The sequence below is a fragment of the Chlorocebus sabaeus genome, chromosome 24 (assembly GCF_047675955.1).
Source record: "Chlorocebus sabaeus isolate Y175 chromosome 24, mChlSab1.0.hap1, whole genome shotgun sequence".
NCBI lineage: Eukaryota > Metazoa > Chordata > Mammalia > Primates > Cercopithecidae > Chlorocebus > Chlorocebus sabaeus.
The window spans coordinates 39662673-39685858 of NC_132927.1; the positions used below are offsets into that span (position 1 = coordinate 39662673).

The following is a 23186-nucleotide window of genomic DNA, read 5'->3' on the forward strand; positions in this document are numbered from 1 at the left end:
ATAGCCCTAAATGCCTACATCAAAAAGGCTGAAAGAGCACAAACTGACATTCTAAGGTCACACCTCAAGGAACTAGAGAAACAAGAACAAACCAAACCCAAATCCAGCAGAAGAAAGGAAATAACCGAGGCCAGAGCAGAACTAAGTTAAATTAAAACAAAAATAAATATAAAAGATAAATGAAACAAAAAGCTGGTTCTTTGGAAAGACAAATAAAATTGATAGACCATTAGCAAGATTAACCAAGAAGGAACAGAAAAATTACGAATAACCTTATTAAGAAACGAAACGGGAGATATTACAACTGACACCACTGAAATACAAAACATCATTCAAGGCTACTATGAACACCTTTACTCACATAAACTAGAAAACCTAGAAGAGATGGATAAATACCTGGAAAAATACAACCCTCCTAGGTAAATCACCAAAGAATTAGATACCCTGAACAGACCAATAACAAGCAGGAAGATTGAAATGGTAATTTAAAAAGTACAGGACCAAATGGATTCACAGCAGAATTCTACCAGACATTCAAAAAATTGGTACCAATCCTTCTGACAGTATTCCACAAGATAGAGAAAGAAGGAACCCTCCCTAATCCATTCTATGAAGCCAGCATCACCCTAATACGAAAACCAGGAAAGGACATAACCAAAAAACAAAACTACAGACCAATATCCTTGATGAACATAGATGCTAAGATCCTTAACAAAATACTTGCTAACTGAATCCAACAACAAAAAGATTATCAAAAAGATAATCCACAATGATCAAGTGGGTTTCATGCCAGGGTTGGTTTAACATACACAAGCCAATAAATGTGATACACCACATAAACAGAATTAAAAACAGAAGTCACATGATCATCTCAATAGATGCAGTAAAAGCATTCAATGAAATCCAGTATCGCTTTACAATTAAAACTCTCAGCAAAGTCATCATAAAGGGGACATACCTTAATGTAATAAAAGCCATCTATGACAAACTCACGGCCAACATAATACTGAATGGGGAAAAGTTGAAACCTGTCCCTCTGAGAACTGGAAAAAGACAAGGATACCCACTTTCACCACTTCTCTTCAACAGAGCACTGGAAGTCCTAGCCAGAGCAATCAGACAAGAAAAAGAAATAAAGGGCATCCAAATCGGTAAAGAGGAAGTCCAACTGTCACTATTTGCTGAAGATATGATCATTTACCTCAAAAACCCTAAGTCCTCCTCCAGAAAGCTCCTAGAACTGATAAAATAATTCAGCAAAGTTTCCAGATACAAGATTAATGTACACAAGTCAGTAGCTCTTCTATACACCAACAGCAACCAAGCAGAGAATCAAATAAAAAAACTCAACCCCTTTTACAATAGCTGCAAAAGAAAAAAAAGAAAGGAAGGAAGAAAACTCAGGAATATACCGGGGTATATTCCTGGGTATATACCCTGGGTTCAAGGTATCTAATTCTTCGGTGATTTACCTAGGAGGGTTGTATTTTTCCAGGTATTTATCCATCTCTTCTAAGTTTTCTAGTTTATGTGAGTAAAGGTGTTCATAGTAGCCTTGAATGATCTTTTGCATTTCAGTGGTGTCAGTTGTAATATCTCCTGTTTCATTTCTTAGTGAGGTTATTCAGACTTTTTCTCTTCCTTCCTGGTTAATCTTGCTAATGGTCTATCAATTTTATTTGTCTTTCCAAAGAACCAGCTTTTTGTTTCATTTATCTTTTATATTTATTTTTGTTTCAATTTAACTTTCAAAGGATTTGAAAGACCTCTACAAGGAAATCTACAAAACACTGCTGAAAGAAATCATAGATGACACCAAAAAAATGGAAACACATCCCATGCTCATGGATGGGTAGAATCAATAGTGTGAAAATGACCATACTGCCAAAAGCAATGTACAAATTCAATGCAATCCCCATCAAAATACCACCATCACTCTTCACAGAATTAGAAAAAACAATTCTAAAATTCATATGGAACCAAAAAAGAGCCCGCATAGCCAAAGCAAGAATAAGCAAAAAGAACACATCTGCAAGCATCACACTATCTGATTTCAAACTCTACTGTAAGGCCATAGTCACCAAAACAGCGTGGTACTGACACAAAAATAGGCACAAAAACCAAGAGGACAGAATAGAGAACCCAGAAATAAACCCAAATACTTACAGCCAACTGACCTTCAACAAAGCAAACAAAAACATAAAGTGGAGAAAGGACACCCTTTTCAACAAATGGTGCTGGGATAATTGGCTAGTCAAATGTAGGAGAATGAAACTGGATCCTTATCTCACACAAAAATCAACTGAAGATGGATTAAGGACTTAAACCTAAGACCTGAAACTATAAAAATTCTACAAGATAACATTGGAAAATCCCATCAAGACGTTGGTTTGGGCAAGGATTTCATGACCAAGAACCCAAAAGCAAATGCAATAAAAACAAAGATAAATAGCTGGGACCTAATTAAATTAAAGCGCTTTCCCACAGCAAAAGGAACAGTCAGCAGAGTCAACAGACAACCCACAGAGTGGGAGAAAATCTTCACAATCTATACATCTGACAAGGGAGCAATCCAGAATCTACAGCAAACTCAAATCAGTAAGAAAAAAACCAAACAATCCCATCAAAAAGTGGGCTAAGGACATGAATAGACAATTCTCGAAAGAAGATATACAAATGGTTAACAAACATGAAAAAATGCTCAGCATCACTAATGATCAGGGAAATGCATATCAAAACCACAATGTGATACCATCTCACTCCTGCAAGAATGGCTATAATCAAAAAATCAAAAAAATAGTAGATGTTGGTGTGGATGCAGTGAACAGGGAACACTTCTACACTGCTGGTGGGAATGTAAACTAGTACAGCCTCTAAGGAAAACAGTGTGGAGATTATTTAAAGATCTAAAAGTAGAACTACCATTGGATCCAGCAATCCCACTACTGGGTATTTACCTGGAGGAAAAGAAGTCATTATTCAAAAAAGATATTTGCAAACACATTTTTATGGTGGCCCAATTCACAATTGCAAAATTGTGGAACCAACCCAAATGCCCATCAACCAACAAGTGGATAAAGAAACTGTGGTATATATATACAATGGAATATTACACAGCCATAAAAAGGAATGAATTAACAGTATTGGTAGTGACCTGGATGAGATTGGAGACTATTCTTCTAAGTGAAGTAACTCACGAATGGAAAACCAAACATCGTATGTTCTCACTGAAATGTGGGAGCTAAGCTATGAGGATGCAAAAGCATAAGAATGATGCAATAGACTTTGGGGGCTTTGGGGGAAGAGTGGGAGGGGGGCAAGGGATAGAAGACTACAAATACGGTGCAGTGTATACTGCTCAGGTGATGGGTGCACCAAAATCTCACGAATCACCACTAAAGAACTTAATTATATAACCAAATACCGCCTGTACTCCAATAACTTATGGAATAAAAAATAAACACATTTCCAAGAGTAAGGAGTTGCTGAGAGTTAGTTTATGCACCAGAGTCAATTCCCCTGCACCACTCCTCACATGCCTAGGAAAAAAGTTTAGAACATACATCCCTCAGTTCCACAACAGTCTCTTTGAATTTCCCTTCGAGGCTCTGCTTTTTCTCCCTCAGTCTCTTCCATGGTAAGCTTTCATTTAAGCTACAGCAAAACACTATCTTCCTAGAGGTTATATAGGAAACCCAGAGAAAAGTTCCAGTCTCCATTAAACAGCCCAACCTTGCATGGAGCCACCTCCAGGAAAGATGGCAGAAATGCTAATCAATGGTAAGAGATAGTCTGACGATAAACTTAAAGACTTCTCCAAGCAGGAATGACTTGTAAGGAGGATTCCAAAAAGGCACTGTGCTCTAGTGGAAAACATTTGGTTCTGATTCAAAGAAACCTAGCATGTGCTACTTATTAGCTGTGTGACCTTGGACAAGTTATTTGACCTCTCTGAGCTTCTATTTCATCATCTGTAAAATGCTAATGGTAAAATGACAATGACAGTGCTTACTAGCATAGTTAATACAATAACTAAGAAGTGTTAATATAAAGGATTCTGCTTATAGTAAGAGATCCATAAATGGTAACAATATATTTTTGTTATTTTCCAAACACAGTACCTTGCACAAAATTTAAGTTAACAAATATTTGTGGAAAGGAGGGAGAAAGGAAAAGGGAGACTTGAAAAAGATTCAGGTTTAGCACAGTATAAATCCTGATAGAAGTTTTCCTCTTTTTCACTAATAAATTCTCTGATTATAACATAGATCTATTGAGGAAATTGTTTGAATACCATGAACTATTAGCACACAGATCCTGCAGATCAGAGCTCTCTGGTGGCCATTGCAGCTTTGCTATCTGTTAGAACAATTATGCCCACCTTGTCTCTTACAGCTGTATGTCGCCACCTGGTCCCTGTTGTCCTAGATCCCTATCACCTACGCTGACACCAGGAAGCCCAGTTCCACAGCAGCTTCCCCGGGCATCAACCTCAGCCTAGAAAGGACAGTGATGATCGAGCTTTTCTGAGATGTGCCCCCTCACTAGTCATTCTTTGTTGCTTTGTAAAAGAAATGGCCACTAAACCCTCCAGATGAACACAGCCAACTGGCGAGTTCTCTGGTCTTATGTAATAAATCCATTCTGACAGGCCCACCTCTCAGTGCCTTTTGTTCCTCAGTACTCTGCCAGGACAGTTCTGGCATCTTCTTTTCATTAATGCAAGCCACCATTTTCCCCACTCTTGAAGGACACATCCCAACAGCACACTGGGACCAGATCCAGGTGTCCTTTTGATTACATTATATTCTGATAATGCCTGCATACGGATGAAATCTTCTTATCCAATCTTATATTCTGGCACCCCACCCGCCATATCCCTGTCTAAACCCCCAAGATCCATTGCTAAGCACACTTTACCAATTCCTCCTGGTTTACCTTGTCAAATCCTGAAGCTCCCTCAGGGGAGATGCTTGTTCCTCCCACCACAGAGCAAGTCCCTCCCCAGCCAGATCATCCTGAGACTTGACCATAATTAACCATCTAGAATAACACGGGGGTATAGGCAATATTTGAGGAGGGTGAGTATCATCATGTAAAGCATCCTCCTCGGCATGGTCTCCAGGCAAGGGGAGTATGCTCTCCACTAGCAAGCAGGAGCCAGGAGGTTCCTCTGCAGGGAAACCTCAAGTCCATCATCCACCTAACTGTTCCCATTCCAGCTCTCTATGTCTCACTTCTTCCCTATTAGGACCTTGACTTAAGTATAGGAGACTTGCCAGAGTGGTAAATTCAGCCCTTTTATTAATTCAGCTGCTTTGTCAATTAGATATTAGGCCTAATTTTCAGCACAGTCTGTCCTTCAGCTGCATTTGAGGACAGTCTCTTCAAATCAGCTTTCATATCATGCCTGAGGGCTTTTATTGCACTTAACCACCAACTGATCCCACAGTCCTTATAATTACCATGGTCTTCAATATCTCCCAAATGTTATTGTATTAGCCAGTGCATGCCTTCCCATGTGTATTCCAGATCAATTTACTACAAGGCAGTCAGTACAGTCATGAACTGCACAATATTTTGGTCAATGGCAGACGGCACATATGATGGTGGTCCCATAAGATTATGTTTTTTCTGTACTTGTTCTATGTTTAGATACACAAATACCTACCATTGTTTTACAGTTGCCTACAGCATTGAGTATAGTAATCTGCTGTACAGATTTGGAGCCTAGCAGCAATAAGCTATACTTAGCTATGTAGTAGGCTATACCGTCCAGGTTTGTGTAATTACACTATGATGTTCTCACAATGACAGAATTACCTAATGATGCATTTCTCATAATGTACCCTTGTTAAGTGACCCATGACTGTAATTGTGATGCTACAGCATGCTACCTCCTGCATTCAAGCTGAGCTTCCCAAAAGACAGCTAAGCTGGAGTTTATTCATTTGGCCCCTTAAATCCACTCTCTACCTTTCTTCAACTTAGTGCCTAGGAGGCCAACATTTGTGGACAGAATCAATGGGTTTTCTCACTCTCTGCTTTCCCATTTGATTCCCACGTGTTTTTTTCTTTTTCTTTTTCTTTTTTTTTTTAGAGATGGGGTCTTGCTCTGTCATTCAGGCTGGCATGCAGTGGCACGATCACAGCTCATTTGCAGCCTTGACCTCCCAGTCTCAAGGGATCCTCCCACCTCAGCCACCCGAGTAGTTGGGAGTACAGGTGCACACCACCATACCCAGCTAATTTTTTTATTTTTATTTTTTGAAGAGACAGGGTCTCACCATGTTGTAATTCTTCCACCTCAGCCTCCCAAAGTGCTAGGATTACAGGAATGAGCCATCACACCCGGCTCGATGCCCATTTCATTCAACAGAAGACCAGGGAGGAGAGTGAGGATGGGTATCTGCTCCCCCACCTCCCTCCCTACCAGGTCTCAGTTTGGGAAGGGCTGCATCCTCCTACCAAAGGCTGCAGCTCCTGTCGTGGATCTCACTTCTACAGTTTTCTCTGGGGTCTGACAATCACTCACTCCTCCCGTTCCTTCAGCCTAGGGTTGTCCATTGCTGCTGAACCAGATCTGTTTCATCCCCACTTGTTGGTTTCCTTAATTCTGCTCACACATTTATAAATCATCTCTTCCGTATCCCACTGCAATAGATCACTGGTTTCCTGCCAGGACCCTTATTCTTGCTGTGGTCATCTTTTCTCAAATCCTGGCAAGCCCTTTGTGCCTCAGAAAATTGAGGAAAGTCTTTAGGGGTGGGTTGAAAACACTTGAGTGGCACCACCCAGGATTCATCCTTAATCATCACCCACTGTTCCAGCAGAGACCCCAAGTACTTGCCTTCTTCTGTTAGAGTGAATTCCTTTCCTACCAACACATCTGCTAAAGGTTGGGTGACTTTTGCTCCTGCCTTTTGTTCCCAGATGTTCACCCTGCATCCCAGTACTTGACTGTCAATCTCAACATTTGCTTTACTGTGTTTTAGGGGGACTCATTGAATTCTTATTCAAGAAGGACTCCTGGCTCCCAGGGCTATGTCTATGCATTTGTGCCACCGCTGGGACTCATGCTACCCAGAGTCATCTGTCTGTGTCCCTTACTAAACATGACATGCCAAATTAATGCTTAAGTAAAAATAACCTTGTAGTTTATTTGAGGTGTGCTTCTCACTGTTATTCCAAGTGTACTAAAAATTAAAAAGACTTTCTTGAAAGTTGTCATGAATTCAAAAGACAGAGGACATGCTTTATTGGCATTAATATAGGTTTTCCTGGCACATTATGAAAAAGGAACAAGGTTAAATTCAACCCCAAAAATGCCAGAATTAAAGACATTTGCATAACATTAGAGTTCTGGAGGTTTTTTCCAGCCACAGAATTAGCTACTGTAAGATTTTAGAGAAGGCAGGAGCTAGAAAATCACAGACTGTTTCCTCTGAGCCAGCGATGCAGTTTTACCCCTAAAAGCATGTAAAATTTCAGAGTTTAGTAAGTTACAACTTAAATTTAAAATATGATAAATCGGGAAGAATACATGTGATTGGCCATTTTGCCATAGCTTTGGGAGAACATCATACTCTAAAACATGAGTTTAATAACTTTTTAAGGCTAAATGAGATAGCTATTAGTTACATATTTTATTTCTGGGTATTTTTTTTCTTTCAAACCCACCATAGCCTCTTTATTAAGGCTCTTAAGGGAGTTTAGGGAATTTTGCTAGGGAAAATAATTATCCAAATCCAAACATCTCTTCATTGAAGCTGCTCTCTTTGTATATCTGAACAGTCTTATTTCTTGTGTAGATAATTGCTCAGTTAAAAGGGGAAGGGAGCATTTTCCCTAAAGAAGCTTGCAGTTGGAATTCCTCAGGGGTGAGGACGACTAGTACATGGGTTTTGTTCATTTCTAGCCCTTTAATCATAAATCCGGTTGGAGATCAGTGGTTAAATAGAACATGAGAATTTAAAGACTTTCCAGCCCCATTTTCTAATTACATCCAATGTGTTTAAATCATTAGCATATTGTAAGTCCAAATTGGGGGAGGATTGTGATACACAAATTATGTTCCAAGACTCAAGGCAAAGAAAAATTAATTTGGAGGTGTGTGAACTGGAGAAATTATTTTGGTGAAGGCATGAATATTGTTTCGAATTTTTAGCATCAGTAGGCTGCATTTGGGCCTTGTGCCTGAGCTGGACCTCAGGGTCAACAGGTAACCTCCTCCATGGGTATGGTCGAAATTAAACAGTCTTGCATCCAGGAAGTATAACTGCATGTGCTGCTCACACAGGTGGGTCTGTGAGGCTGAGGCCACTAGCTGCGCTCTGCAGACCACGCAGGCCTCAGATGGTCTCACACTCCGTGGTGGCAGTGGAGCAGGTTCCGCAGTCACAGCGGACGGCCACGGGATAGGTGTAGAAGGGGTCGACTCCCGGGGCACAGTTGGGCAGCTTGACAGTCACCTGTTTGGTCTCGTTGTAGGTACAGACTCGATGATAGGCTTCAATATAGGGGGGTTCCAGAATGGGTTTCTGTCCCCACAGAGAGAAAACAGGGAATTCATTAGAACCTATGATCTTGTTTCAGTTTTTTAGTATCATTTATCACTATCAGAAATTAACTTGTTATTCATTGATTTACTTGTTGCTCTATCATCTCCCAGTAGAAAACAAACTCCTGAAAGCAAGAAGCTGATTTCATTCAAGACTATATCCTAAGCTCGCAGGAGAGACCATGGCACACAGCAAGTGCTCCATGCCTAGTCAGCAAATGAATCATCTTGGTCATTGCAAACACCTTCTAACCGGTCTCCCCTCTTCCATTTTTACTCCTTACAATCTATTTGCAACACAGTAGCCCTGACTGATCCTGTTTAAACATAAGTCAGATCATATTACTCCTCTGCCCAAAGCCCCAGTATTTCCCATCTCACTCAGAGCAAAAATCAAAGACCTTATGATCACCTTCAAGACCTACATCACCTCCTCTACACCTCCACCTTCTGAAATGTCTGCAACCATTCCCACCCCACTGACTTCCTCACTAGGCTCACAGGGGTCTCCTTATTGTTCCTGCCACCCAGCAGGAACAGTCCCAGCTCACGGCCTTTGCACTTACCGTTCCTCCTGCCTGGAACATTCTTCTCCCGTATGATTCACTCCTTTACCAACCTTTGGTTTTTGTTAGAATGTCACCCTCTCAGGGAAGCATTTCCCAACCATCCTATTTAAAATTGCAACATTCCATCTCCATGCCCAGAAACTTCCCATCCCCCATCCTGCTTTATTTTTCACCATAGCACTGATCAGTACCACCTGACATAGTCTACCTTTCTTTCATTTGCGTGCTATTCCTCCCACTCTAGAAAGTAAGCTCTTTTAGGACAGAGATTTTTGCCCGCTGTGCCTCCTGTACCTAAAACAGACCCCGGGAGGGTTTCAGTAACTATTTGTCATTGCATCAATGAAAGAAAACATTACAAGACAGGTTCCCGAGTACTCTGTGCACTGTTCTGATCATCAAAAGATTCATTTCCTTTCTTCAGCTTTTATAAATCTTAATTTCAAAGATAATTTTGATAAACAGAACACATAGATCAGAAAAAATATCAGCACCTCGCCGGGGTTAACATCTCAAGCCCTGCAGTCAGAACTATGGAGCTTGAGTACCTGTTCTGCCACTTGCTGGAGACCTCGGAAAATTCACTGAACTTCCTGAAGACTCAGTTTCCTCCTCTGTAAAGCAAAATGTCTACCTCCCACCATTGTTTGAGAGATAAAGTAAGATGATATACTCAATTCACAATGTCTAGCACAAAGTAAGTGTTCAATAAATGTAATCCATTGTTCTTATTAGTGCAATTATTATAAGGAAGTAATAATGAAAATAATAACAAGCTTTCAAACGACAGTACCTTTGCTTTTTTGTTCTTCTTTGTTCTAGGCAAAAAAGAATATGTAACTCAAGATGAAGTTCTTGCATGAATGTCATGAAAATAGCAAACTTGCCTTATTTTTTTTTTTTTTTTTTTTTTTTTTTTTTTTTTTTGAGATGGAGTCTCGCTCTGTTACCCAGGCTGGAGTAGTAGTACAGTGGCGCGATCTCAGCTCACTGTAACCTCCACCTCCCGGGTTCAAGCAATTCTTCTGCCTCAGCCTCCCGAGTTGCTGGGACTACAGGCACGTGCCACCATGTCCGGCTAATTTTTGTATTTTTAGTAGAGACGGGGTTTCACCATATTGGCCAGGCTGGTCTCTATCTCCCGACCTCGCCATCCGCCCACCTTTGCCTCCCAAAGTGCTGGGATTACAGGCATGAACCACCGCGCCCAGCCTGCCTTGCCTTTGACAAGGACCAGAGAAGCTGAATTTGTCCTCAACTGTTTTCTCCTACCATCCATATTTGCTTTATGTCTTCTTACCATTGGTACTCTGGGAACCTAGGCAGACCAGACACCTCAAAAAATTTAAATTTCAATCCTAACACGGTGAAACCCTGTCTCTACAAAAAAAAAAAAAAAAAAAAAAAAAAATTAGCCAGGCGTGGTGACGGGTGCCTGCAGTCCCAGCTACTCAGGAGGCTGAGGCAGGAGAATGGCCAGAACCCGGGAGGCGGAGCTTGCAGTGAGCCGAGATTGTGCCACTGCACTCCAGCCTGGGCGACAGAGTGAGACTCTGTCTCAAAAAAAAAAAACATTAAATTTCAGATACACAATTTTTTAGTATAAGTCTGTCCCAAATACTATATGAGACAGACAGACTTACGCTAAAAATTTATTTGTTGCTTATCTGAAATTCAAATTTACCTGGGCTTCCTGGTTTTCTGGTTTCATTTCAGTTTGGGTTTTTCTGGGGAGGGGATTGGTTGTTTTGTTTTATTTGGTTTGTCTGTTTGTTTGCTAAATCTGGCAACGCTACATGCAGATTATGAGGAATAGCTATTTTCAACAACAGCTCCACCTTCAAATGTAAATCCAGCCAGTCTGTCGTCATAAACATCCTTATTTTCAGACATGCTTTCAGTTAAGTTCCCTCCCCCAAAAAAATCAAGGGCTTTATATCTCAGAAACTTTCAGATTGCTGGGAAAATGAACCTCATTCTTTTATTTATTTTCTATAGGTTACCTCCCTTTTCATAACACAGTCAAGACATGAATGAAAGCCGGCTAAGATCAGAGACAATCTTGTTCTTTAATGGTTTTGGTGCTTCCATTTTTCCAGTGAGAGCACAGTTCCTGACCTCCTATGGGTGACCACGATCCAATTAAAGCCATTCATCAGTTTTTAAAAAGAAGAGAAGATGGGCTGAATTGAGGGTAAGCAGGAGTTCGAGGATTTGGCACAGAGAGGGCTTCAAACAGCCCAGACACTAAATGCAAACAGGGAGAGGCCCTGCCAGGCCAGTCCCTGAACAGGAGGAGGTGCCAAGTGCCCCAAGTGAATTTGCTGCCAATTGACAGGCAAAGTCTACTTAGCAAAACCCGATTTTCATTTGGCTAAGCCCCTGAATGAGGCAAAAAGAAAACTACTTTGATGGAGTCGTTTCATCCAATTTGGAGATTTCATCACTATGACCCAATTCCATTCATAGGGCCGTAATTGTACCTAAGCAAGAGCAGGCCACCCTCTGGGTCCCTGAAGAGAAGGCTATTGTTCCCAATGGCAGTGTCCACTCACAGTGCAGGTACGCTTCTAAGTGGCCTTCTATTAGGCTGGAGGATCTACAGCTCCAGGGAGAGGTCCATCCCAGTCAACAGACAAATGTGTACTGAATACCTTGTTCATACACAACACCTTGACAAAAGCTGTGAAAGTTATAAGAATGAACCTCTGTCCTCAAAAAATTTAACGTGTGTGGTGGGGGAAGAAGTAAGACAAAAAGTAGAGCATAGTGAAGGGCTTACCTGCAAGTCAAAAAAGCCCCAGAAAGGGAGCTGGCACTGCAGATGGGCATCAGGAATAAATATGATAATGACAGATGAGAAGGAGAAGGGATATCAGGAAAGGACCAAAATGAGATCCATGAGGGCTATTTGATAAAACCTTTGAAAGTCACTTACCAAGGCCAGAGTAAGAAAATGTGTTGTCTTCAGGAAAGCAGGCAGACGCCATATTGCTGAGGACTTTGAAAGTTGGTAATTGAATCTGTAGTAGTGTGTGGACATTCAAGGTTTTGGGGTCAGGGCATGACAAGATCAGAGCTAGCAACTCATCAGTTACCAAGTGGGCGGGCCTCAGAGGGAAGAGCCCACAGTTACTACGTAGTGTGATCTGCTGGGGTGCTGAATAACTCTCTTCCTCTTCACCACTCAGACAGCTCCTCTTAGCCCAACAGGATTTTTAACTTTGTTTGAGAGTGTTATCCCCACTTTAAACTGAATGTCTCTAAAAAGGCCAGGTATCATTGAATATGAAGGAACTTAATGGATCCGTCAGTGATAACCCCAGAGGGCTCCCAGGGACTTCAAGAGGAACAGGGCTGCAGAAAAGGCAGTGAAGGGTTCTGGGACTAACTCTCACCCTTCAGCTCAGGGCCTCTTTCTTGGAAACTGGCTAATTTACCCAAAATGAAGGAACACAGGGAGGAGTTTGGGTCACAAGCTTGAACCACAAATTGATTTCCAGCTTTACACTGACACTCTCTGTGACTTTGCAGCCACTCTCCCTTGAATCCCTCCATGTCATCTGTAAAATGGGTAGAACAGTACATCGTGACCTCCCAGAGATGATTCCTAGATACACAGACACAATGTAAACCAAATTCTTAATCTTATCAATGCTTTGTTAGAGGGGCAACATCATGCTTTTCAAATCACTTTTGGAAGATGCCAATCACAGTTTTGTTTTGGTTTTTTAAATCCACAGGAAAGGGCAGATGTCCCAGCTCCACCTCATATCATTTAAAAAGTGAACTCTTGAGAATCAGACCCAAGCTGCTGGCCCAGAAGATACTGTCATCTGCACATCTTAGCAACTCACCTCCCAGGTCTCACAGCGACCCCAGCAGGCATCCGTGGTGATCCGAAGGCCCCTGCAGCCTGGCTTCTTGGCCAGGAAAGTAAACTCCCTCACGGCACAGCCCACAAAGGTGCGCAGGTTCCCACTGGAGGTGCCAAGGACACAGCCACAGCCAACCAGAAGGAGGAGGGCCATGGGGCCAAGGAAGAGGAATGCCAGCTTCATGCTGCTCTTCCGGAGAGGGAAAGGACAGAGTTTAACAGATCTGGCTGCCCTCAATGGCACAGCCAACCATGCATTGGTCGCTATCAAAGGGACCTTGCTCCTAGCATTTCAGGGAAAGTGAGCCCAGAAATTGTAAATGCCCACAAACTCCAACACAGGCGTCCAGCGATTCCTGTAACTGGTGCCAGTGTGAATTCCATGGCCCTCTCTAGATGCCCACCCTCCAAGTGCATTCTCAGGCTTTTCCTTATTGTAACTTAACTGCTGCAGTTGCCTTGTGTGCTGAGGAAGTTTGTCACAGTGGTCTTTCCAAAATAAACATAAAATATGAGTAACACCAAAACTAATCCATAACCCAACAGAATACATGAATACATATAAATTATTTTTATTCAGGTCCAGGGTATTTGGGTGCCATGTTACATACTTTGCTTGAAACTATATTTTCAGTGTCATGATGGGGAATGATTTGGTAGGTAAATATTAATAACAGTATTCGCTATATGCATCGCTACTAAACCAACTCACCACTAAACATGGATACGCAGAAAATATCATGAAACCTATCATCTGAGTTGGTGGCCATTCATAAATGTGTCCTACTCACTGTAAATTGCTTCTGCTCTAGACTTCCACTGCAACAGCACCTACTTAACATTCAATTTAAATCCAAATGATGGAAAGCATAGGAGTTACTTAAAACATAACCTCAGTCCACTGTCAAGTCCATCCTCTCTGGGTCTTGGTCATTCCCCGTGCTCTTTCAGGAGCCAGAATCAACCCCCTTCATGCTTGGCCCACTAGACAGAACTCACCTGGATTTTGAAGTATAAAGGATATGGCATTCATGGACCCTTACCCCCCACTGAATTCATTATTTTCACAGTTCCTACTTCTGACCTTGCTGTAGCAAGTTCTCTGGGCTTCCCCTCCTCTGGAATGAGGTTACAAATATGGAGAAGCACTTACCTAATCATGCAGGAGCCAACGCTTCTTTTAGAGCTGAAACTTGCACTAAGATCTCAGGGAGTCACAATGAATGGTAGAAGTTTGCTCTGGGTAAATATCTCTACCTTCTGTTACTGGGCTGCTTGATTGCTCAAATATATAGAAAAGGTCTTGTCAATCGAAACAAAAGAGAGGCAGATCCTTACAGGAACTACTAAACACATCAAAGCCATGGAATAGAAAGCCAGTCTCTATTTTCCAAAACTGATTAACTTAAAGGGTGTTGTTTTGTTTCTCCACATCACCTACTGAAACAGAAAGTTACCTTGGTGGGTGGCATAATCCTAAGGAAATAGTCAGCGGTAGTTCCACCTGGTTCTCAAGAGAACAAATGCATTGTGGCAGATGGATTAAATTTTCCTTCATGGTAACCACAAGGTTCCTTTGAAATGGGTAAGTGACTAGCAGCTCATGGCAAACCCTTTCCTTTAACTGACAACATGTTTCAATACACTGAAAAATAACAAAACAATAATTCTTGCTGGAAAGAATGCAGGATCACTACCTGAAAAGATGGAAATCACAGTGAGAAGAAACATGTTGAAAGTCTTAAAACTAGCTAAGAATTAGATGATATCAATATCACCTTAAAATGAATCATTTAGGAAAAAATTCCAAGATGTTCCAAGTGATTATCTTCCAGCATGGGAATTAAAGAAAACTTTTCATTTCTTTTATATGGTTTTCAGCATTTTTCACATGTTCTACATTGGGCAGACTTTTGTAATAGACAGTCAGTCAATATTAATGTTTTAAAATTAAAATAAACCAACAGGCATGCATTTGTTCTGACTGTAAGGACATTCAGTGCTGCTCTGATAGAGATGTTTCATCAGATTTTTGGTCTTAAATGATTAAAATAAAAACAAAATACTTTTTGGAGTATGGGATACAGTTTATATTTCAATCTACAATAACAGCATATGAGTGGATTAAAAATGTACTTGTTCATGGCATTTTTCTGGATGCTCTAAAAAGTAAATGAAGCAGACATCATCTTTGTCCTTAGGAGTTTCAGTATCATAGTAAATAATGACATAGGCAGAGACATTGAAGATGCACACTAACTAACTAGTGAAACAAAGTGAAGAAGTTAAACCATTTCCATTTTCTGCAAAGGAAAGTGTTCTTTAAACACATGTGCTGCTCATCATAGATTTCATTTTCAAAACAGATAACAATGCCCAGTGAGTCCATCAATTTGCCACCCCTCTCTCTAGAGCAGAATTATTACACGTGTTTTATAGAAAATTGAACTAGGCTTGGAATAAAGGACTTTCTTCAGCCCTTCAGCCTGTGAGTAGCATAACCAGAACTGGAGTACTCTGGGGACAGACTGCTCAGCTGGCCTGATCTTCCTAACTTGCTGGCCAAGAGCTAGCCAACTGGCAGTGAGCTGCCATCCTGGGCTGTTTCTGAAGACGACTGCTCAACTCTTTTAGACCTGAAACATACACACTTGTGTCTGCAGAGTCACAAAATAAAGACAGACTACAAAGTCCAAGAGCATCTTTCTTTCACAATCCCCAACTTCTTTATAATGCAGAGCTGTGGCATCATGCATTCCACCCTGTCAGCATTAACTTTATAAGAACAACAATTTAGAGTCACTAAGCATCTACTGTGTACCAGGTACCATGGAGTCTGCTGTGCTCTTACATATGTCATCTCTAGACCTTACAACAATTCTTTAAGTCAATTATTATTTTCTTGTTTTTACATTGGAAGAAATAGAAACTCAATCGTTTTGTAACCTGCCTACTTCCAAAGCCTTCAACAACACTGGGAATGGCAAATGGGTCTATTTCATCCCTGTCACCAACTACAGTTAATGGGAATTGGCTACCTGGAATGTTGTGTTAGAGAAGGCAGCTGAAGTCATTCTAAAGGCAAAGGGCAGTGGCCCATCCACTTCATCCTGGGTGTAGGAAAGGAGAATGGTATATGGATGCCACCTTTTGCAATGTAGGCTGTGTCGCACCTCTCTATGGGCAGAGTGAGAGTTTGTAGTGTGACTTCAAAGGCTAATAAACGCCCTGCTACCCACGGAATATCTCTGCACCATAGTGTGCATGTGCCTGCCACCTTCCCTTCAATCTACGTTGAAGTTCCCACCATTAAAGTCCCTCTCTTGAGGTAGCAAAGAAACATATGAGTAATGTCTCCAAGGATAGTCTCTGGAGAATCTTCTCTCCTTTTGTTCCATGATCATATTTACATGCATTTATTGTCACCTTGGAGCGTGAGGCACAAGGTATAGGTTCACTAGGGGTAGAAAGAAAGGAGAAGTGGTGTACATGAGTAATCATCTTGAATTCCAGGGGGATTGTGACTCCAGAGGAATGAGCCAAGTGTTAGTGCCTCAAAGGGGTGACTGAGAAACTGAGGCCTGGTCCAGGGAAGGCAGTCCCAGGTGGGGACATCCTGGGTTGCACACTGTGTGCAGGAGATGGAGACACTGACAGAGCCTGAAACACTCCCTTCCCTCCTGCAGCCATGCAGATTCTCAGTGGCACAATCTCCTTTGGGACTACCAAAGGAAGTGACTGAGCAAGTCACTTCTCTGAGCCTCAGTTTCTTCATCTGTAACACAGTGGGGTTGGACCCTGTGACTCCCAAGGCCCTTCCCAGTTCCAGAATTTAAATATTTATAGACTATTTTATGAGCACAAGAAACTGAGGACAAGTCAGAGAGAGAGTGCAGAAGGTTACACAACCATGAAGTCGGCCACATTGTACTGAAATCTTGATTCTGACACTGGCCAACTTATGATCTTGGACAGGTCTGGTAGCCCACCTGAGTCTCAGTTTCCTACAAAATTAAAAATACCTCCATCACAAGGGTCATGTGAGGATTCCACAAAATAATGTCTATAAATTACTTCTCACAGGGTTTGATACATGATAAGCAGGCAATAATTGTTGTTTCTCTTTCCTTCCCTGGAAATGCATCATTATCATGTGTACCACTAAGAAATAAAAAGCTGCCAATAAAAAATTATATCACACCAGCAGTTGTTAAGCATATCCTGATTTCCAAGGTATTAGAGGTGAAAAAAAAAAAATGTGAGTCTGAGAAGAGAAGAAGCAAAGTCTTTGGGGACTATGAGACCTCACCAGCATTCTGAAACCAGGACATAGCTAAGAACCAACCTTGCTTTCCCAGCCATCTTGGGGTGCTTTAATCTGACACTAAAATTAACAACATGTTTTCAGTAGAAGAAAAAATCTAAAGTATTAGGCTTAATTTTTAAAGTCCAAATCTCATATTTTGAGGGTAAAAGCTTTATCACAGTTGCAAATTTCAATATATTAATAAATCTTCGCAAACATTCAATTTCAGTTCTGACCAAATATGGAGTCAAACTAAGCCAAACAATGCTCCCTGAGCATCCACGGTCTTGCACAGGTATGAAATGAGAGCCCACAGGAACTAAGCTGTTTGCTGCATCACTTAAAACCATCTCTTAAGAGTTTAGAAAAGATGTGCATGCTCTAGTATGCTTTTCCACACTGTGTTCTCAAAATACACAATGCTCGGCCCAAGGGTCAAATTAATTAGCATTATGCTTCCCATGGGTGGAAAACAAAGCCACATATGAAGCTATGAGTTTCAAGGAACTAAGAGAATTAATGATAGAAGAAAGGTCAGCCTTGAGTCTTATAAAGTGGTATGTTGCTTTTAATACTGCTTATTGTCCACGGGGGAGAGGAGAGGAATTCTGGGCACATGAATGAAGATGAACAGTGAAGACTTGGAAGAAACTAATTTTGTTGAAAAGTCATTTCTTCCTTTCAAAGCACTGGGTATTTGTGGTCAGCTCCTCGTGTTATTGACTTAAAGAGATAACATTTGCCCGAGATGATGGTGCAGTTGCTATGGTAACATTTTTTTAACGAGACTAAAAATAATGACTCCTGTGTCTGATTTACTAGGACAAGTCAAGCCTTTCTCCATAACTGTCTGAAAGAATTATCTGTCAGTTGTCACAGATTTATTTCAAATTAAGGGGCACATGGTTTGGGCGCTGAAGTGAAATGTTTTTATTTCTGCCTGACTCTTCCACTTTTGAATATCATAGCTTTGCAGGGCATGGCAGACACATGCCTAATAGAAAGGAACAGAGTAGAGTTTAATGAGTCACAAAGAGGCATTCTTTATTTCAGCTGCATCCTGTATTCCCATTGGAATGAGTCCACAAAGCTGCTGGGTCCCCAGACTCTTCATTTGTAATTCCCGGGGCAGTCACACAGACATGGCCAAGGTTGTTGTTAGCTAAGCTTCGAAGCAACAGCGCTTCATTTGTTAGCACTTGACGTTGTTCCAGAAAAGATTCCTAGGCTCCTGGCCACTGAGTATGCACACGTGTGTCTGTGTGTGTCCATCCCTACACTCCAGTGATGGGAGGATGGAGAAGGGGAGAGGAGAGCTGTTCTACTCGCCAGAGTGTTGTATCATTTAACTAACAGGTATGAAGCAACTACTGTCTCACACTGGGGTCGCTGGGTTTATTTAAAAAATTAAAATATAATAGTCCCAGCTGCTCGGGAGGCTGAGGCAGGAGAATGGCGTAAACCCGGGAGGCGGAGCTTGCAGTGAGCTGAGATCCGGCCACTGCACTCCAGCCTGGGTGACAGAGCGAGACTCCGACTCAAAAAAAAAAAAAAAAAAAAAATTAAAATATAATGATGTTGGGAGGTGGTGGGCAGGGGGTTGAGCTGACAACTGACAGTACTCAAAGATTTCTGTCCTCCTTCCTTTCCTTTTCCTACTCCCTCCGTCCCTCCTTCTTTCTGGGATTCTGTATTTTATTGAGCATATCATCGAGTGTTACCATATGTCAGATACATACAAAGAACATTTGATGCACATGTGAACGAAGCTAACAAGCTGTCCTCAAAGTGTCAACAGTCTAATGAGGATGATAAATAAACCAACATATATGGACCTAAGAACTGCATCCTTGGTCATTTACCCCAGAGAAATGGAAATTTGTATTCACATAAAAACCTATACATGTTCAAAGCAGCTTTATTCATAATAGTCCCAAACTGGAAACAACTCAAGGGCCCTTCAACAGGTGCATGGTTAAACAAACTGTGGTACATCTGTAACATGGAATACTACTCACCAATAAAAGGGAATAAACACACAGTTTAGATGAATCTCCAGAGCATTATGCTGGGTGAAAAAAGGCTATGTAGTGTCTGACTCCATTGGTATAACATTCCTGAAATAACAAAGTTATAGAAATGGAAACTAGACCAGTGGTTGCCAGGGATTAATAAGGGTCAGGGGTGGGGAGGTAGTGTTATGGTTATAAAAAGATGACATGAAGAATTTTTGCGCTCATGGAAATGTTTTGGTTTTTTTTTTTGTTTTTGAGACAGAGTCTCACTCTGTCACCCAGGCCGGAGTGCAGTGGCAGGATCTTGGCTCACTACAACCTCTGCCTCCCAGGTTCAAGTGATTCTTCTGCCTCAGCCTCCCAAATAGCTAGGATTACAGGTGCACGCCACCACACCTGGCTAATTTTTTGTATTTTAAGTAGAGACGGTGTTTCACCATGTTGGCCAGCCTGGTCTTGAACTCCTGACCTCAGGTGATCCACCCACCTTGGCCTTCCAAAGTGCTGGGATTACAGGCATGAGCCACTGCACCCAGTGGGAAATGTTCTGTCTCTTGACTGTAGTGGTGGATACATAAAAGAAAGATAAAATTGCATAGAACTAAACACACGCGTGTACACAAATACAAGTAAAATGGGAACTCTGAACCAGATCAGTCATTGCGTCAATGCCGTACCCTCATGTGATATTGTATAATAGTTTTGAAAGATGTTATCATTGAGGGAGACTGGGAAAGGGGTACAAGTGGTCTCTCTGTATTCTTATAACCGCATATGAATCTACAATTTTCTCAAAATAAAAAATTTGACTTTTGAAAATTGATATAACAGTAAATGTGATAAGTCTTATGATAAAAATGACAATAGGAGGCTATGGGAGCTTAAACTAAGGTGTGGGGGCTGAACATGGTGGCTCACGCCCGTAATCCCAGCACTTTGGGAGGCTGAGGCAGGCGGATCAACTGAGGTCAGGAGTTTAAGACTAGCCTGGTCAACATGGTGAACCCTGTCTCTATTAAAGATATAAAAATTAGCCAGGTGTGGTGACATGCACCTGTAATCCCAGCTACTAGGGAGGCTGAGGCAGGAGAATCACTTGAACCTAGGAAGTGGAGGTTGCAGTGAGCCAAGATCCTGCCACTGCACTCCAGCCTGGGTGACAGAGCGAGACTCTGTCTCAAAAAAAAAAAAAAAAAAAAAGGTGTGGGGAGTAGTGTTGTCAGGAGAGACTTCCTCAAGAGGTGATTCCAGTTATTGAGGGGGTGGGGGGGGGGGGGGAAGAGAGAGAGAGAGAGAATGAAAGAAAATGTATTCTAGGTAGAAGACACCATATACAGAGCAAGGGCTTTGTCGGTCTTGTTCACCACTATTTCTCCAATGCCTAGAACACTGCCTGGCTCACAGTTAATTATCAAAAACTGTCAAGTGAATAACTGAACACATGAATGAGGATGTGATGAGTTTTTCTTTCATCATGATTGAGCATAGAGTATATTCAGGAAGAGCCAGGGCCAAGAATGGAAAGAGCAGGTCGGATGCAGATCAGGCACTCTGAAAAGTCCCCAGGGTATAGTGAGGAGAAAGACAGAGCAAACAGACCAGCTGGGGAGGTTGCTACAGTGGCCTAGGCGAATACTTTGCCTACAACTTCAGATACTGAAAGCCCTTCGTGGTAAGTTCTATGTCTAAAGGAGAGGTATCCAATAAAGATAGAAGTCACACACGCAATGTTACATTTTCTAGTAGTCACATTTTAAAAAGTAAAGGAAAAAAAAACAGCTAAATTAATTTAAATAATCAGTAGGTGATAACTGCTAGAAATAAAATAGATTTTATTTAACCCAACATTACCTAAAATGTCCATGTTTCAACATGTAATCAACATAAAAAGTTATTGATGAAATATTTTACACTCTTCCAACATCCTTTCTTTTATATTAAATCTTTAGAATCTAGTTGGCATTGGCTGGGTGCAGTGGCTTACACCTGTAATCCTAGCACTTTGGGAGGCCAAGGTGGGAGGATCACTTGAGCTCAGGAGTTTGAGACTAGCCTGGGCAAAACCTCTCTCTACAAAAGAAAAAAATACAAAAATTAGCGGGCATGGTGGCCCATGCCTGTAGTCCCAGCTACTTGGGAAGCTGAGGTGGAAGGACCCCCTGCAGGAGATCGTGGCTGCACTGAGCTGTGATCATGCCACTGCACTCCTCCAGCCTTGGTGAAAGAATCCGGTTGGCATTGATAGCACATATAATTGGCCACACATCACATCTCGTTTAAAATAGCCACATTTCAAGAGCTACATGTGGTGGCTACCATATTGGACAGTGCCGATGCTGCCCAGTGGCAAGAAGTAATTATTTGAGCTCCTTCTAGACCCTGTTCAAGTAGCTTATCTATTAATTCTTACAACAATAACTACCACAAACCTATGAACTGTTTTATTACCTACCCTTTCTGACAAGTTACACAAATTAACCATGGCTTTCCAGCTAATCAGCGATGGAGCTGGGATTCATTTGGCTCTGGCTGACTGATTTGCACTGTATCAGACTGCTTTAGCCACTCTGTTATACTGCTCCAGTGAGAAACCCTGGCCTAAAGTGAGGGGATCATTAGATCAACCTTATAGAAATATGTGAGTCCTCACCAGCTGAGCCCATGCAGCTGATACACGTGAAATTTCAAAGCTTAAAGCAGTGAGTCCGTAAAAGAGAATTATTTTCTGAACTTATCAAAATGCTCATTTACCTAGAACCATGATTTCTGATGTGCTGAACCAAATTACTTGATTTGAAAGTCTCAATCTTTAGAAATATGCCTGTTTGCCTCACTCAATCACTGCTTCTTACCTTAACAACACTGAATAGCCTGCATTGGAGTGATTTATAGATAGAAATTTCTCCTGCGCAGAGATGACCCTGACATTTCATGAACAATGAAGCCAGAATCAGGTCCAGAAAAGAAAAACTAATATAATCAAGAAGATGGAGGACTTTTATAATGAAGAATAGGATTGAAAAAAATGCAACCCACTCTGGAGGGATGGAAAATACAACATAAGATCTTGAAGCCATCACAACTGTGCGTGTACTGAACAGCAGCATTTTAACAACTGATATAAGACCCATTTCTGTCTGTGGCTCCTGGGTCCTGAGTGTCTCTTGGGGTCAGCGGCCCACCTTTGCAAAATGCTGGCCAAAGATTAGACATATAGTTTGAGACTTAAGAGCTGGGTAATGTATAAGTCTTAAACTCAAGATTCTGGGTTAACAAGCCATGGATAGAAAACAAACTAGACCCAGGACAGAAAGCTGAAACAGCCTGAATGTTAAGTACATAAACATCTAACACCATTCATTGATTTCCTCACTATCTACTTGATCTCCTTATGTGGATGTCACAGAAAGAGTGCAACCTCATTATGTCCCAAATAAAGTTCATTATCTTTCTCCCCAGGCTCTTTCCCACCCTATTCATCTTATGTTTTTCCTCTCTGTAAACAATACCACCTGAGATTCATTCTAGATACCTCCCTGTCCCATATCTCACCTCCACCACACACACACAACCCTGTGGTTCTGTCTCCCAAATGCCTTGTGACTGACCCAGCCTTCCTAATTCAGAGCCCTTGAAGGCACTTCTTACTGATGCCTCTCCTCTGCCTTCACACTTGCCCTCCAGCTCCCCAACTCCTGCCTCTGCTTTGCCTCTGCTCATCGTCTAGGACTTGGCTTAGCTGCTGCTTCCTTCTGGAAGCCTGCCCTGATCCTTATCCTCCAAGTCTGAGGTGGGCACCCAGGCCATGTGCTCTCATCATGCCAAGTACCTCCCCTACAGCAGTTCCTTTCACACTGCA

At 41.6% G+C, this 23186-nt stretch overlaps 1 protein-coding gene across 1 annotated transcript; it reads right to left on the bottom strand.

Moving 5' to 3' along the window:
• Positions 1-7260: 7260 nt before the first annotated feature.
• On the bottom strand, positions 7261-14375 carry GPHB5 (glycoprotein hormone subunit beta 5). The gene is made up of 3 exons (XM_073010821.1): positions 14160-14375; positions 12987-13191; positions 7261-8540 (listed from the first exon to the last, which is right to left on the bottom strand). The coding sequence occupies exons 1-3, from the start codon at positions 14165-14167 to the stop codon at positions 8352-8354; spliced, it is 402 nt and encodes a 133-aa protein (XP_072866922.1). The 5' UTR covers positions 14168-14375; the 3' UTR covers positions 7261-8351.
• Positions 14376-23186: the final 8811 nt, after the last annotated feature.